At 59.0% G+C, this 15,961-nt stretch overlaps 1 protein-coding gene across 2 annotated transcripts; it reads right to left on the reverse strand.

Annotated features, from left to right (window-relative positions):
* Positions 1-1,653: 1,653 nt before the first annotated feature.
* Positions 1,654-12,861, reverse strand: saal1 (serum amyloid A-like 1). 2 transcript variants are annotated; one of them, XM_088935232.1, is made up of 13 exons: positions 12,692-12,861; positions 10,040-10,251; positions 9,339-9,440; positions 9,160-9,243; positions 8,875-8,954; positions 8,547-8,606; positions 8,265-8,380; positions 7,389-7,551; positions 5,309-5,391; positions 4,903-5,061; positions 4,030-4,373; positions 3,009-3,101; positions 1,654-2,521 (listed from the first exon to the last, which is right to left on the reverse strand). In XM_088935232.1, exons 1-13 carry the CDS (start codon positions 12,699-12,701, stop codon positions 2,435-2,437), a joined length of 1,593 nt encoding a protein of 530 aa, XP_088791358.1. In that variant the 5' UTR covers positions 12,702-12,861; the 3' UTR covers positions 1,654-2,434. The 2 variants fall into 2 exon arrangements, with proteins under 2 accessions (XP_088791358.1, XP_088791359.1); XM_088935233.1 differs by having other exon boundaries at positions 4,030-4,178; positions 4,873-5,061.
* Positions 12,862-15,961: the final 3,100 nt, after the last annotated feature.

A 15,961-nucleotide genomic window follows, 5' to 3' on the forward strand; every position in this document is an offset into this window, starting at 1 on the left:
ATTCATCTTTTCACATTCCCCAGCTTGCTCTCCATGAGACACACAGACAAGGAGAGAAGCTGGGGGTCAGAGCGCAGGGTCAGCCATTGTACAGAGCCCCTGGAGCAGTTGGGGTTCAGGGCCTTGCTCAGGGGCCCAACGGAGTAGGATTCCTCTGCCGGCTGCGGGATACGAACCGGCAACCTCCCAGCCACAGGCGCAGATCCTGAGCCACAGAGCCACCGCTCCGCCCAGGAAATGACCAGGAACATCAGACTCATTCCGTCACATTTTGCTGCGACACCACCGGCGACGAGCCCCACCCCTGCTGTTTAGCTGTACAGCAGACACAGGGGGGGCACAGAGCACACAACCCGTTCGTGCTGAACAATCAAAAGTAATTGTTTTAACATGGAAGCACTACACAAATATCACGACAAGACCATGGCCTGAATACGCCAGCTCCGAGACAAGCAAAGCAAAGTTAAAAACGGACAAATAGATACATTTGAACACCACTGCCTCATCTTAATAAAAATAACTCCTGACACTTACACAGCGCTGTCCTGGACACTCCACTCAGAGCTCTGTACAGGTCATGGGGATCCCCTCCACCCCCACCAGTGTGCAGCCCCCCCTGGATGATGCTCCAGTCCTCTCACACACACCAGCTCTCAGTGGGGAGGAGAGCAGAGAGATGGAGCCAGTTCAGAGAGGTGTTATGAGGTGTTTCTAGGTGTTATGAAAGCCGTTTTTTTTGTTGTTTACTTCTGTCGGTCGGGTTGAGACACAGCCCAGTGTTTGCCAGTTCATGTCTCGCTCTGGGAGCTGTGCCTGACGCCGGTCTGCTGCGCCTGCAGGCTGCTGCTGACCTGCCTGGCTCGGCCGAGCGCCGCCCCCCTGTGGCTGGAGAGGGTACGGCAGCAGGAGTCCGTGCGCCAGAGCCTCTGCTTCATCATGTGCAGCTCCACCAACGGTACGGCGCCCCTCTCCTTCCTTCAATTAATTTACACAGCGCTGTCCTGGACACTCCACTCAGAGCTCTGTACAGGTCATGGGGATCCCCTCCACCCCCACCAGTGTGCAGCCCCCCCTGGATGATGCTCCAGTCCTCTCACACACACCAGCTCTCAGTGGGGAGGAGAGCAGAGTGATGAAGCCAGTTCAGAGAGGGGGGTTATTAGGAGACCATGACTGGTAAAGGCCAGGGGGAAATTAGGCCAGGACACCGGGGTTACACCCCTACTCTTCTCGAGAGACACCCTGGGATTTTTAATGACCACAGAGAGTCAGGACCTCGGTTTTACGTCTCATCTGAAGGACGGCGCCTGTTTACAGTACAGTGTCCCCGTCACTATACTGGGGCATTAGGACCCACACAGACCTCAGCGCCCCCTGCTGGCTCCACTAACACCTCTTCCAGCAGCAGCCTCAGCTTTCCCAGGAGTCTCCCACCCAGGTACTGACCAGGCTCACACTGCTGAGCTCCAGTGGGGCTGCCAGCTGGGAGCTGCAGGGCGACATGGCTGCTGGCTTCTTCACTTGAGGAGAAGACAATTATCTGCAAAAAGCCCACGAGAGCTTTGAATATTATTTTCATTTCATTTTGAATTTCTTTCAAGGGGGCTTCCCGTCACTGTGGACTCAAGAATCCTTCCCTGGACCACTGAAGTAAAAACAAGAGCTCGGCTTTATTAACAAAGGAAAGGCGTCTGATTACAAACATGAGCGAGAGCATGAAATAGCAACACTGTACAGGAACAAACTGCAGTGTGAGAGACCAGGCTGAAGCACACAGGGCTCCCAGTCACAGCCTCAGAGCACAGCGAGGGGCCCCCCTGTCACAGCCTCAGAGCACAGCGAGGGGCCCCCCTGTCACAGCCTCAGAGCACAGCGAGGGGTCCCCCTGTCACAGCCTCAGAGCACAGCGAGGGGCCCCCCTGTCACAGCATCAGAGCACAGCGAGGGGTCCCCCGTCACAGCCTCAGAGCACAGCGAGGGGTCCCCCTGTCAGAGGCTCAGCGAGGGGCACCCTTGTCACAGCATCAGAGCTTCAGTGAGGGGTCCCCCTGTCAGAGCATCAGCAAGGGGTACCCCTGTCAGAGCATCAGAGCTTCAGTGAGGGGTCCCCCTGTCAGAGCCTCAGAGCACAGTGAGGGGTCCCCCCGTGAGAGCCTCAGCAAGGGGTCACCCCCAGTACATGAGGGGTGGGGGTTCCCCTGCAGCAGCAGCTGAAGAAGATGATTCACCCCCCGTCTCTGAAGTAGCTTCCGGATAGAGAACGGACTTCATGGGCTGAAAATCCCTGTGATGGGGGTTTCTTGTGTCAGAGCTGCGCTGCCATCTCCGTTTCCTTGGCTTTCTGATGCTATTTGTTCTGTCAACCGGATCAGCAGCTCCCAGCAACTAGCCCCATTCAGTCCTGCCTGGCCCGGCCCGGCCCGGCCCAGGTCAGTCAGAGCTTGAGGCAGGGGAACTCCTCTCGCAGAGCGCCTGCCAGCCGCCCGTCCACCTGGGAGAGCACGGCCACAAAGAGCCGCACCTGAGGGAGACACAGAGGGACCGCTGTCACACGGCACGCACACACGCACACCGGGGCCAGGCACGCACGCACACCGGGGCCAGGCACGCACGCACACCGGGGCCAGAGACACACGGCACGCACGCACACGCACTGGGGCCAGAGACAGAGACAGAGACAGAGACAGAGACAGAGACAGAGACAGAGACAGAGACAGAGACAGAGACACACACTCTCCGGGGCCAGAGACACACACACACATACACACTCTCCGGGGCCAGAGACACACACACACACACACACACACACACACACACACACACACTGGGGCCAGAGATAGAGACAGAGACAGACACACTGGGGCCAGAGACAGAGACACACACACACTGGGGCCAGAGACGCACGCACGTACACATGCACCAGGGCCAGAGAGACAGAGAGACAGAGAGACATGCTGACATGCTGTGTGGTGTAGGGCAGAGGGACGGACAGCGGGGGGCGCTCTCACCGCGGTGCAGTGCTGGGGCAGGAGGCTCCGCGCTGCGGTGCGACAGCTCTGCTCCGTCAGCGCTCCGGTCCGGACCAGCTCCGACACCGCCTCCTGCAGCAGGAAACAGCACCGGCAGTCAGGACCCACCTTGGACCTGCGCCCTGCTCCCCGGCCGACACCCTCCCCGCTCCCCCCTAACCCCCCCTCCTGCCCCCGGCTCCCTCGAACCCCTCCACCTGTCACACCACTGCCCCCCACTCTCTCCCACCCGAACCCCCCTCCTACCCCCCCGCTCCCTCGAACCCCTCCTCCTGTCCCCCCACTGCCCCCCACTCTCTCCCACCCGAACCCCCCTCCTGCCCCCCCGCTCCCTCGAACCCCCCCCAAACTCCTCCTCCTGTCCCCCCACTGCCCCCCACTCTCTCCCACCCGAACCCCCCTCCTGCCCCCCCGCTCCCTCGAACCCCCCCCAAACTCCTCCTCCTGTCCCCCCACTGCCCCCCCACTCTCTCCCACCCGAACCCCCCTCCTGCCCCCCCACTCCCTCGAACCCCTCCTCCTGTCACACCACTGCCCCCCACTCTCTCCCACCCGAACCCCCCTCCTGCCCCCCCACTCCCTCGAACCCCTCCTCCTGTCCCCCCACTGCCCCCCACTCTCTCCCACCCGAACCCCCCTCCTGCCCCCCCGCTCCCTCGAACCCCTCCACCTGTCACACCACTGCCCCCCCACTCTCTCCCACCCGAACCCCCCCCTCCCTGCCCCCCACTACCCCCAAACACCCCTCCTGCCCCTTCACTGCCCCCAAACTTTCACTCCCCCGCAGCACAAGAGGGGAAAAAAAATTCAGCAGGGTCCCGGGACACAATCATGGAACAAGATGGAAAACGGCCAACAGCAGAGAAGAGTGAAGAAGATGAACGCAGTTCCATCCAGGTGAGCAAGAGCCCATCCTCCAGGGATCATCCACAGCTGTGTGGCTCTTCAACACCTCCCTAGAGCAGGACCCCTCTCTCTCGAACCCCACTCCGGGCCTTGCCTGAGGAAGGCCAGCCAGCAGGCCGGACAGGAGCTCGGCCGCGGTCTCCCTCAGGATCTGCAGGTGCACGTCCTGGTCCTCCGCCGCCCCCTGCTGGCACTCCCGCTGGTACTGCAGCACGCGGGTCAGACTCCCCACCAGCGGCAGGTCTGCGGCACACAACACACCATGACCCTCGGCCCCGGGCTCGGAGCCGGGTCCGCTGCAGGCGGGGCAGAACCTGCAGCACACCCTGATAACGCACTGCCCCGAGTCCCAGTCTGAACGAAACCCAACACACACTGAACATCGCAACAAACTGAACACCTTCTTCCTCTTCATCTTCTCCAACAGCGCAGCCTGACCTTCATCCTCCTCTTCCTCCCCGACAGCACAGCCCCCCTCCTCCTTCTCTTTCTCTCCAACAGCACAGCCCCCCTCCTCCTCTTCCTCCCAACAACCCCACCTTCCACCTCCTCTCAGCCCTCTCTCCCCTGTCTCTCCCCAGCCCCACCCTCCTCCTCCTCCTCTCTGACAGCACAGCCTGACCTTCCTCCTTCTCTTCCTCTCCAACAGCACAGCCTGACCTTCCTCCTCCTCTTCCTCCCCGACAGTCCTCCTCCTCCTCCCAGCCCTCTCCCGTCTCTCCAGCCCCAGCCTCCTGTTCCTCCACTTCCTCCCGACAGCCCCCCTCCCCGATAGCCCCACCTCCTCCTCTTCCTCTCTCCAGCCCCACCCTCCTCCTCCTCCTCCCAGCCCTCTGCCCTCTGTCTCTCCAGCTCCATCCTCCTCCTCCTCCTCCTCCTCCCAGCCCTCTCCCCCCTGTCTCCCCAGCCCCGGCCCCCCTCCCTGCGCGGGCCTCACTCCGGTCTGGACAGCAGCACTCTGGCCGACCCTGCAGGTCGAACAGGGCCCACAGCACAGCCAGGACGGGCGCCAGGAGGGTCTTCTGCTCCTGCAGGGCGACAGCGGGGTCGTCGGGCTGGCAGAGGTCACTGCAGACGACATCGCTCAGCAGGGCCCAGAGCTCCTCGCCCACCTGCTCGGGCTCCACTGGAGACGGGAGAGACAGGAGAAACAGGGAAGAGGAGGCACAGCAGTGAGGAGTGTCTCTTCAGCACGGGAATAATGAGCCTCACAGCCGCTGTCTGGGATGGACGAGTGGGAATATCTGGACAGGCAGTGTCCGGACAGTGTGAGATAAGTGGGAATCTCAGGATAGGCAGCGTCCGGACAGTGCTGGATAAATAAGTGCAAACAGAAGGGCAGCTGGAAGCAGGGGGAGTCAGGACTGTCTCACCTAGAGCCTGGATGCCCGTGTCCACTGTGGTGAGGAGCTGCAGGGCGTGAATGTACACCTCCAGACCCTCGGGGCTCTCCGACCTGCACAGCACCGGGAACACGACAGGGAAAGAGCTCAGACTCCAGCTGCAGCACCAGGAACACCACAGGGAAAGAGCTCAGACTCCAGCTGCAGCACCGGGAACACCACAGGGGAAGAGCTCAGACTCCAGCTGCAGCACTGGGAACACGACAGGGAAAGAGCTCAGACTCCAGCTGCAGCACCGGGAACACCACAGGGAAAGAGTTTAGACTCCAGCTGCACAGCACCGGGAACACCACAGGGAAAGAGCTCAGACTCCAGCTGCACAGCACCGGGAACACCACAGGGAAAGAGCTCAGACTCCAGCTGCACAGCACCGGGAACACCACAGGGAAAGAGCTCAGACTCCAGCTGCACAGCACCGGGAACACCACAGGGAAAGAGCTCAGACTCCAGCTGCACAGCACCGGGAACACCACAGGGAAAGAGCTCAGACTCCAGCTGCAGCACCGGGAACACCACAGGGAAAGAGCTCAGACTCCAGCTGCACAGCACCGGGAACACCACAGGGAAAGAGCTCAGACTCCAGCTGCACAGCACCGGGAACACCACAGGGAAAGAGCTCAGACTCCAGCTGCAGCACTGGGAACACCACAGGGAAAGAGTTTAGACTCCAGCTGCACAGCACCGGGAACACCACAGGGAAAGAGCTCAGACTCCAGCTGCACAGCACCGGGAACACCACAGGGAAAGAGCTCAGACTCCAGCTGCACAGCACCGGGAACACCACAGGGAAAGAGCTCAGACTCCAGCTGCACAGCACCGGGAACACCACAGGGAAAGAGCTCAGACTCCAGCTGCACAGCACCGGGAACACCACAGGGAAAGAGCTCAGACTCCAGCCGCACAGCACCGGGAACACCACAGGGAAAGAGCTCAGACTCCAGCTGCACAGCACCGGGAACACCACAGGGAAAGAGCTCAGACTCCAGCTGCAGCACAGGCAACATGACAGGGAAAGAGCTCAGACTCCAGCTGCAGCACCGGGAACACGACAGGGAAAGAGCTCAGACTCCAGCTGCAGCACAGGGAACACCACAGGGAAAGAGCTCAGACTCCAGCTGCACAGCACTGGGAACACGACAGGGAAAGAGCTCAGACTCCTGACTCCAGCTGCACAGCACTGGGAACACCACAGGGAAAGAGCTCAGACTCCTGACTCCAGCTGCACAGCACTGGGAACACCACAGGGAAAGAGCTCAGACTCCAGCTGCACAGCACCGGGAACACCACAGGGAAAGAGCTCAGACTCCAGCTGCAGCACCGGGAACACCACAGGGAAAGAGCTCAGACTCCAGCTGCAGCACCGGGAACACCACAGGGAAAGAGCTCAGACTCCAGCTGCAGCACTGGGAACACCACAGGGAAAGAGCTCAGACTCCAGCTGCACAGCACCGGGAACACCACAGGGAAAGAGCTCAGACTCCAGCTGCACAGCACCGGGAACACCACAGGGAAAGAGCTCAGACTCCAGCTGCACAGCACTGGGAACACGACAGGGAAAGAGCTCAGACTCCTGACTCCAGCTGCACAGCACTGGGAACACCACAGGGAAAGAGCTCAGACTCCAGCTGCAGCACTGGGAACACCACAGGGAAAGAGCTCAGACTCCAGCTGCAGCACCGGGAACACCACAGGGAAAGAGCTCAGACTCCAGCTGCAGCACCAGGGACACAACAGGGAAAGAGTTTAGACTCCAGCTGCACAGCACCGGGAACACCACAGGGAAAGAGCTCAGACTCCAGCTGCAGCACCAGGGACACAACAGGGAAAGAGTTTAGACTCCAGCTGCACAGCACTGGGAACATGACAGGGAAAGAGCTCAGACTTCCCTCCAGATGCCTGACTCTCCAGGCACTTCCAGTCCTCACCAGCAAGAGGCGCTGGTCTGTTTCCCAGTGCGCACGGGTGAATACAATACTGACTGAAAAAGACTGGAGCATGAAGACGCTCGCAGAACCAGGAGGACCCAGGCAGGTCAGGGCTGCACTGTCACCTGAGCTGCTTGGCAGCCTCCAGCAGGCAGGGGGCGATGTGCAGGGGGCCCTCCGCATCCGTGGTGCTGGGCTGGGCCTGCGGTGTGATCCAGCTCCTCATCAGCTCCTCGTCCAGGTCGAACAGCTTGTCCACCAGCTCACCCACCTTCAGCAGCAGATCGACTGTGCAGGACGGAGCACAGACACGCCAGGTAAGGCTTGGGACACTCTAGCATGGAGGCACAAGGATGGACAGAGACCGGCAGGCAGACGGAGAGATGGACAATGACGGATACACGCACAGAAAAGCTGACAGATCTGCAGCTCGGAAGGGTGATATGGCCAGCACCCTGCAGCTCCCAGCTGGCAGCCCCACTGGAGCTCAGCAGGTGTGAGCCTGGCCAGTACCTGGGTGGGAGACTCCTGGGAAAGCTGAGGCTGCTGCTGGAAGAGGTGTTAGTGGGGCCAGCAGGGGGTGCTCACCCTGCGGTCTGTGTGGGTCCTAATGCCCCAGTATAGTGACGGGGACACTATACTGTAAAAAGGCGCCGTCCTTCACATGAGACATAAAACCGACATCCTGACTCTCTGTGGTCATTAAAAATCCCAGGGCGTCTCTCGAGAGAGTAGGGGTGTTACCCCGGTGTCCTGGCCAAATTTCCCCCTGGCCTTTACCAGTCATGGCCTCCTAATAACCCCCATCTCTGAACTGGCTTCATCACTCTGCTCTCCTCCCCACTGAGAGCTGGTGTGTGTGAGGGGACTGGAGCATCATCCAGGGGGGGCTGCACACTGGTGGGGGTGGAGGGGATCCCCATGACCTGTACAGAGCTCTGAGTGGAGTGTCCAGGACAGCGCTGTGTAAATTAATTGAAGGAAGGAGAGGGGCGCCGTACCGTTGGTGGAGCTGCACATGATGAAGCAGAGGCTCTGGCGCACGGACTCCTGCTGCCGTACCCTCTCCAGCCACAGGGGGGCGGCGCTCGGCCGAGCCAGGCAGGTCAGCAGCAGCCTGCAGGCGCAGCAGACCGGCGTCAGGCACAGCTCCCAGAGCTAGACATGAACTAGCAAACACTGGGCTGTGTCTCGACCCGACCGACAGAAGTAAACAAAAACAAAACGGCTTTCATAACACCCCCCTCCATCATCGCCCCCGGTCCTGCAGGCTCCCTCCTCACCTGCTCGTCTCCAGCAGGGTCGGGGGGTCGGCATCGGACAGCAGCAGCAACAGCACCACCCTGTGGACAGCACGGAGAACAGCAGGTGAGCGGGCCAACCACACTGCTGGGCATGGGGAGAGGGGGCCGGCGATTCTCTCAAACACAGAGGTAATCAGGGGGGCACCCCCTCCTCCGTGTGTACATGAGCTATTTTGTTTTCGAAGTCTGGAGCCGGGGGGGGGGGGTGGAACCTGGATTCCGGGATTCAGAGGCGCCCTCTTCGCTTTTGATAGCCTGGGAAAGGAACTCGGGAGCCCAGGAGGACTGACCACCCCCCCCGGCTCACCCCAGGTCCTCGTTCTCGCTGATGGAGCGGCAGGTGTCGGGGAAGCAGGCCATGTTTCCCAGGATTCCCACGCAGATCTCCTGCAAGAGGAGGCGTCTCAAACACCAGGCAGCACGGCCAGCTCGGGGGGGGGGGTACACCCTGACCCCCCGACCCCCGCCGAGGAAGACTGAGCTCTCGGACACCCCAAGGACAACCCCGACACCCTGACCTGCGGCTCCTGGGAGACGCCGAGCAGCTCCTCCCCGCCGGACGCCACTCCTGGGACAGCCGGGAGGGACTCACCGTGAGGCGGGGACACCCGGACTTCGCGATCGCCCCCAGCAGGATGTCCGCAGCCTTGAACTCCTGGAGGAAGCGGGCCACGTCCTGCACGCAGATGGACACAGGCAGAGCCGCGGGGTGAGCCGGGCGCCCCGCCGGCGTGCGCCCGCGCGCCCGCTCGCCCGCCCGCAGAGCCTCACCTGGTCCGCGGCCATGTCCCAGACCTTACAGAGCTGCTCCTCGTCCTCCTCGGCCAGCTCCTCCCGCGCCTCCGGGTCTCCGGCCCCCTGCTCCGTGGCCACCTGGGCGGGAGGGACAGCGGGGCGTCAATCCGGGCTCAACCCCCCCCCGATCGCCTGCCGACGGGCACGGCCCTCGCCCGCCTGCCTCTCCGCCCCTGGAGACCGCCGCTGCCCCCGCGCCCCGCCCACAGCTCCGGCTTCTTCGTCCGCTCGGAAGACCCGCGCAGCAGCGTGGTGGCCAGGGCGTGTGGCAGCGAGTCCCCCCGAGCCCCCCGCGGCTCCTGTCCAGCTCGGCCTGCCTGACGCTGACCCAAGCGCCCCCCCTCCTGGTCACACGCGGCTCTGCGGCCTCAGCTTCCCTGCCGCTCGGCGCTTCACCAGCCGAGGAGCTGGGGGCGACAGAAACAGCTGTGGGGTCGCGGAGGACCCCCGGACTGGACTGGACTGGGCCGTGACTGGCGACCGGCTGCATCGCTGCCCCAGAAACAGCCGCAGGGGTCACAGGGTGGACAAGAGGGTGCAAACTTGCACTAGAAACAAGGAGAATACCCCATTATCTCCACTCCTGTGAGTCTTGCTGATCAGTATTTGTCACCACTGTAATGACCGCTGCCCAGTCCTCCCTCCACTCGCCGAGCCCTGACCAGGGACTGCAGTACCTGCACCAGCCTGGTGAGGGCGCCGAAGAGCCAGTGCTTGCTGTAGACAGTGTTCCCGATGGCGTCCCCTTCTGGCCCCCCTTCCTCCTCCTCCTCTTCCTCCTCTGCCTCTGCGTCGTAGCCCGGGGGTGGCGAGGGGTTGCGGGCCGGGTCCGGAGAGTCCGGGCAGGGGGGGGCGCTGCCTCCGTCGTCCTCACTGTCTCCGCCGCGCTCTGCCACAGAGGAAGAGTCAGACCAGGCGGGAGGGGGTGTCAGCACGCAGGAGGGGCGCACAGCTCCAGTCCTGGGGTCCTGCTCTGGTCTCAGTGACCTCACTGACCTGGTCATCAACTCAATTCAAGAGGCTCTATTAGCATGACCAATTAATTTCAGTGCTGCCAAAGCCTATACAATTAACACAACATCTACAGTCATTTACAATACAGACACATCATAATACATTTACATACAAACATATGGAGCATTATATAATATATAATGTAATTCACACTGTATTATTATTATTGAGAGACAGGCTCACTGTTCCTCAGGCTGGGACAGGAGATCACACACTGTATTATTATTATTGAGAGACAGGCTCACTGTTCCTCAGGCTGGGACAGGAGATCACACACTGTATTATTATTATTGAGAGACGGGCTCACTGTCTGTTCCTCAGGCTGGGACAGGAGATCACACACTGTATTATTATTATTGAGAGACAGGCTCACTGTCTGTTCCTCAGGCTGAGACAGGAGATTACACACTGTATTTATTATTATTGAGAGACAGGCTCACTGTTCTCAGGCTGTAATGGAAGATCACATACTAGGCTGCCAGTTCAACTGAGATCCTCCCTCTCCCAGTAGGATTGGGAGCTGTTCCGATTTTAGCAGGTGTGGGAACTCTGGGATTAGATTTCTGAATTTAGGGAAAAATGTTTCTCTAATCCCAGAGTATCTGTCACAGTGCAGTAGGAAGTGCACCTCTGTCTCTGTTTCTCCTCGCTGGCAGTGGGAGCACAGCCTGTCCTCTCTGGGCAGCCAGGTCTGCCTGTGTCCAGTTTCTCTGGCCAGGCTGTGGTCACTGAGCCTGTCCTCTCTGGGCAGCCAGGTCTGCCTGTGTCCAGTTTCTCTGGCCAGGCTGTGGTCACTGAGCCTGTCCTCTCTGGACAGTCAGGTCTGCCTGTGTCCAGTATCTCTGCCCAGGCTGTGGTCACCGAGCCTGTCCTCTCGGCACAGTCAGGTCTGCTTGTGTCCAGTTTCTCTGGCCAGGCTGTGGTCACCGAGCCTGTCCTCTCTGGACAGTCAGGTCTGCCTGTGTCCAGTCTCTCTGGCCAGGCTGTGTTCACTGAGCCTGTCCTCTCTGGACAGCCGGGTCTGCCTGTGTCCAGTCTCTATGTCCAGGCTGTGGTCACTGAGCCTGTCCTCTCTGGACAGCCAGGTCTGCCTGTGTCCAGTCTCTGGTCAGCGAGCCTGTCCTCTCTGGACAGTCAGGTCTGCCTGTGTCCAGTATCTCTGGCCAGGCTGTGGTCATCGAGCCTGTCCTCTCTGGACAGTCAGGTCTGCCTGTGTCCAGTATCTCTGGCCAGGCTGTGGTCATCAAGCCTGTCCTCTCTGGACAGTCAGGTCTGCCTGTGTCCAGTCTCTCTGGCCAGGCTGTGGTAACTGAGCCTGTCCTCTCTGGACAGCCAGGTCTGCCTGTGTCCAGTCTCTGGTCAGCGAGCCTGTCCTCTCTGGACAGTCAGGTCTGCCTGTGTCCAGTCTCTCTGGCCAGGCTGTGTTCACTGAGCCTGTCCTCTCTGGACAGTCAGGTCTGCCTGTGTCCAGTCTCTCTGGCCAGGCTGTGGTCAGCGAGCCTGTCCTCTCTGGACAGTCAGGTCTGCCTGTGTCCAGTCTCTCTGGCCAGGCTGTGGTCACTGAGCCTGTCCTCTCTGGACAGTCAGGTCTGCCTGTGTCCAGTATCTCTGCCCAGGCTGTGGTCACCGAGCCTGTCCTCTCGGCACAGTCAGGTCTGCTTGTGTCCAGTTTCTCTGGCCAGGCTGTGGTCACTGAGCCTGTGCTCCGTCAGTGCCGGTTTCCTCAGCCTCAGAGACGCAGAGAAGCCCTGCTGGACTGGAGCCGTGCCCCTGCGCTGCACAGAGGAGCGGTACAGGAGTCCCCACCCCCCTCACAGTGCTGAATACACAGACACTGTCTAAACTGGACATCTTCAACCGCAGCCCGAGGGCTCAACCTGAGCACTTCGCAGGCCAAAACAAATCGCGAGTCAGCAGACGAAAAGGAGGGCGCTGTGCGGCGGCCCCAGTCGCGCCCATGAAGCCGAGCTGCGAGCCCGGGTCCGAGCTGAAGCGGACCGGGCTCGGGGACGGGCAGCTGGAGAGAGGGCGGGTCTGCAACAGAACCAGAGGCTCCCCGGCGTGCGAAATCACTCTGCCCCGACGAGCCACAGCCCGGCTCCGCAAAACACAGCTCAGATCACATCGCTTAAGACCAGCTCCGCCCTGCTGATGACCAGCAGCCGCTACGGGGGACAGGGGAAAGACGCCCCCGTGAAAAGCAGCTACAATCCACGACAACAAGACGCATCCTGCCGGAAAATAAATAACCTCACATCTTTCCTTTCTGAAAGGCGTCTGCGCCTTTACAACAGTCTAAATCTCCTCATTCTTACCCATTAACATCGACCCGGTGGAAGAAGTGTAATATTGTTTCCTGCAAACTTCCTGTTGCCCGCCGAGACTTTTATCTGACGAGGTTTGTTTGTGTTGACGTGAAGTAATCCGCCAAAGACCTGCAGTTTGTTCAAATCTACCTCCTTAACCGCCTTGGTACGCATGCTCACAAGCCTACGGGTCCCGAGAGCGGCCAGTCCGTTCGTCAACACAGCCCCGCCTAGCGGTCACAGGGAGACATGACCGAGGCTTGTGAGGCTTGACGCGTCACTGGGGTTATTGCGTTCAAAGGTCATGAATAAATCAGGAAGGGGAAAAGGTTTATTCCACGCTGAAAGGAAAAGGAGAGGGACAACGTCCCGGCACTCCCGAAGAAGGCTCTACAGCGGAAACTCTACGGAAACTTCGTAGCCTACGCATGCAGACGCAGCTACCTACTCAAACTTCATTAATAAATCATCCTTTTATTTGCTATATATACAGTACAGTGCCACGAAAACGTATCTGCCCCCTGACTGATTTTCTCTATTATTGCAACACTGAATGTTTTCAGGTCTTCAACCAAAATCTAATATTAAAGGGAACTTGAGTGAACAAATAACATTTTTGTTGGCTTATTTCATTCATTTAATAAATAAAAGTTATCCAACACCAACTGGCACTGTGTGAAAAAGTAATTGCCCCCTAGTTAAATCGACCCACTTAAAGGGAGAATTTAGAGTCAGCTGATTGAACACAGCCAGGCTTGATTACAGCCAGCCCTGCTCAATATAAACCTCACTTAGGTTGACCCTTACTGTCAGAGCCAAGGTGCCAGCACAAAGATTCAACAAGCACATTGTGCCACGATCAGGAAATTCCTGAAGTCATCCGAAAAAAAGTTGTTGATATCTATCAGTGTGGAGAGGGTTACAAAGCCATTTCTAAGGCTCTGGGACTCCACCGAACCACACGGTGAGAGCCATCATCTCCAAATGGAGAACACCTGGATCAGTAGTGAGTCTTCCCAGGAGTGGCCAGCCTGCCAACATTTCTCCCAGGGCGCAGCGTAAAATCATCCAGGAAGTCACAAAGGATCCTCAAAAAACCTCCAAAGAACTGCAGGCTTCTCTTGCCCCAGCTAAGGTCAGTGCTCGTGACTCCACAATCAGAAAGAGACTGGGCAAGAATGGGCTTCATGGGAGAGGAGCCACTGCTAACCAAGAACATGCACGCTCGTCTCTCCTCGGCCAAGGAGCACCTGCACGATCCCCAAGCCTTCTGGGAGGACGTTCTACGGACAAATGAGTCAAAAGTGGAACTCTTTGGACGACATGGGTCCCATTATGTCTGGCGTAAAGCAAACATGGCGTTCCACAGTGAGAACATCAACCCCACAGCCAAACATGGCGTTCCACGGTGAGAACATCAACCCCACAGCCAAACATGGCGTTCCACAGTGAGAACATCAACCCCACAGCCAAACATGGCGTTCCACGGTGAGAACATCAACCCCACAGCCGAACATGGCGTTCCACGGTGAGAACATCAACCCCACAGCCGAACATGGCGTTCCACGGTGAGAACATCAACCCCACAGCCGAACATGGCGTTCCACGGTGAGAACATCAACCCCACAGCCAAACATGGCGGTCCACGGTGAGAACATCAACCCCACAGCCAAACATGGCGTTCCACAGTGAGAACATCAACCCCACAGCCAAACATGGCGGTCCACGGTGAGAACATCAACCCCACAGCCAAACATGGGGTTCCACGGTGAGAACATCAACCCCACAGCCAAACATGGCGTTCCACAGTGAGAACATCAACCCCACAGCCAAACATGGCGTTCCACGGTGAGAACATCAACCCCACAGCCAAACATGGCGTTCCACGGTGAGAACATCAACCCCACAGCCAAACATGGCGTTCCACGGTGAGAACATCAACCCCACAGCCGAACATGGCGTTCCACGGTGAGAACATCAACCCCACAGCCAAACATGGGGTTCCACGGTGAGAACATCAACCCCACAGCCGAACATGGCGTTCCACGGTGAGAACATCAACCCCACAGCCAAACATGGGGTTCCACGGTGAGAACATCAACCCCACAGCCAAACATGGGGTTCCACAGTGAGAACATCAACCCCACAGCCAAACATGGCGGTCCACAGTGAGAACATCAACCCCACAGCCAAACATGGCGTTCCACAGTGAGAACATCAACCCCACAGCCAAACATGGCGTTCCACGGTGAGAACATCAACCCCACAGCCAAACATGGCGGTCCACAGTGAGAACATCAACCCCACAGCCAAACATGGGGTTCCACAGTGAGAACATCAACCCCACAGCCAAACATGGGGTTCCACGGTGAGAACATCAACCCCACAGCCAAACATGGCGTTCCACGGTGAGAACATCAACCCCACAGCCAAACATGGGGTTCCACAGTGAGAACATCAACCCCACAGCCAAACATGGGGTTCCACAGTGAGAACATCAACCCCACAGCCAAACATGGCGGTCCACAGTGAGAACATCAACCCCACAGCCAAACATGGCGTTCCACGGTGAGAACATCAACCCCACAGCCAAACATGGCGGTCCACGGTGAGAACATCAACCCCACAGCCAAACATGGCGTTCCACGGTGAGAACATCAACCCCACAGCCAAACATGGGGTTCCACGGTGAGAACATCAACCCCACAGCCAAACATGGGGTTCCACGGTGAGAACATCAACCCCACAGCCAAACATGGCGTTCCACAGTGAGAACATCAACCCCACAGCCGAACATGGCGTTCCACGGTGAGAACATCAACCCCACAGCCGAACATGGCGTTCCACGGTGAGAACATCAACCCCACAGCCAAACATGGCGTTCCACGGTGAGAACATCAACCCCACAGCCAAACATGGCGGTCCACAGTGAGAACATCAACCCCACAGCCAAACATGGCGGTCCACGGTGAGAACATCAACCCCACAGCCAAACATGGCGTTCCACGGTGAGAACATCAACCCCACAGCCGAACATGGCGTTCCACGGTGAGAACATCAACCCCACAGCCAAACATGGCGGTGGTCGTGTGATGGTGTGGGGGTGCTTTGCTGCCTCAGGACCTGGACGACCTGCCATAATTGAAGGCACCATGAATCCTGCTCTGTATCAGACAATTCTTATGGCGAATGTCCAGTCATTCGTCTGTGAGCTGAAGTTGAAGCGTAGCTGGGCCGTGCAGCAGGACAATGACCCAAAACACAAAAGCAAGTCCACTT

Source organism: Atractosteus spatula, chromosome 16 (genome assembly GCF_055471065.1).
Source record: "Atractosteus spatula isolate fAtrSpa1 chromosome 16, fAtrSpa1.hap1, whole genome shotgun sequence".
NCBI lineage: Eukaryota > Metazoa > Chordata > Actinopteri > Semionotiformes > Lepisosteidae > Atractosteus > Atractosteus spatula.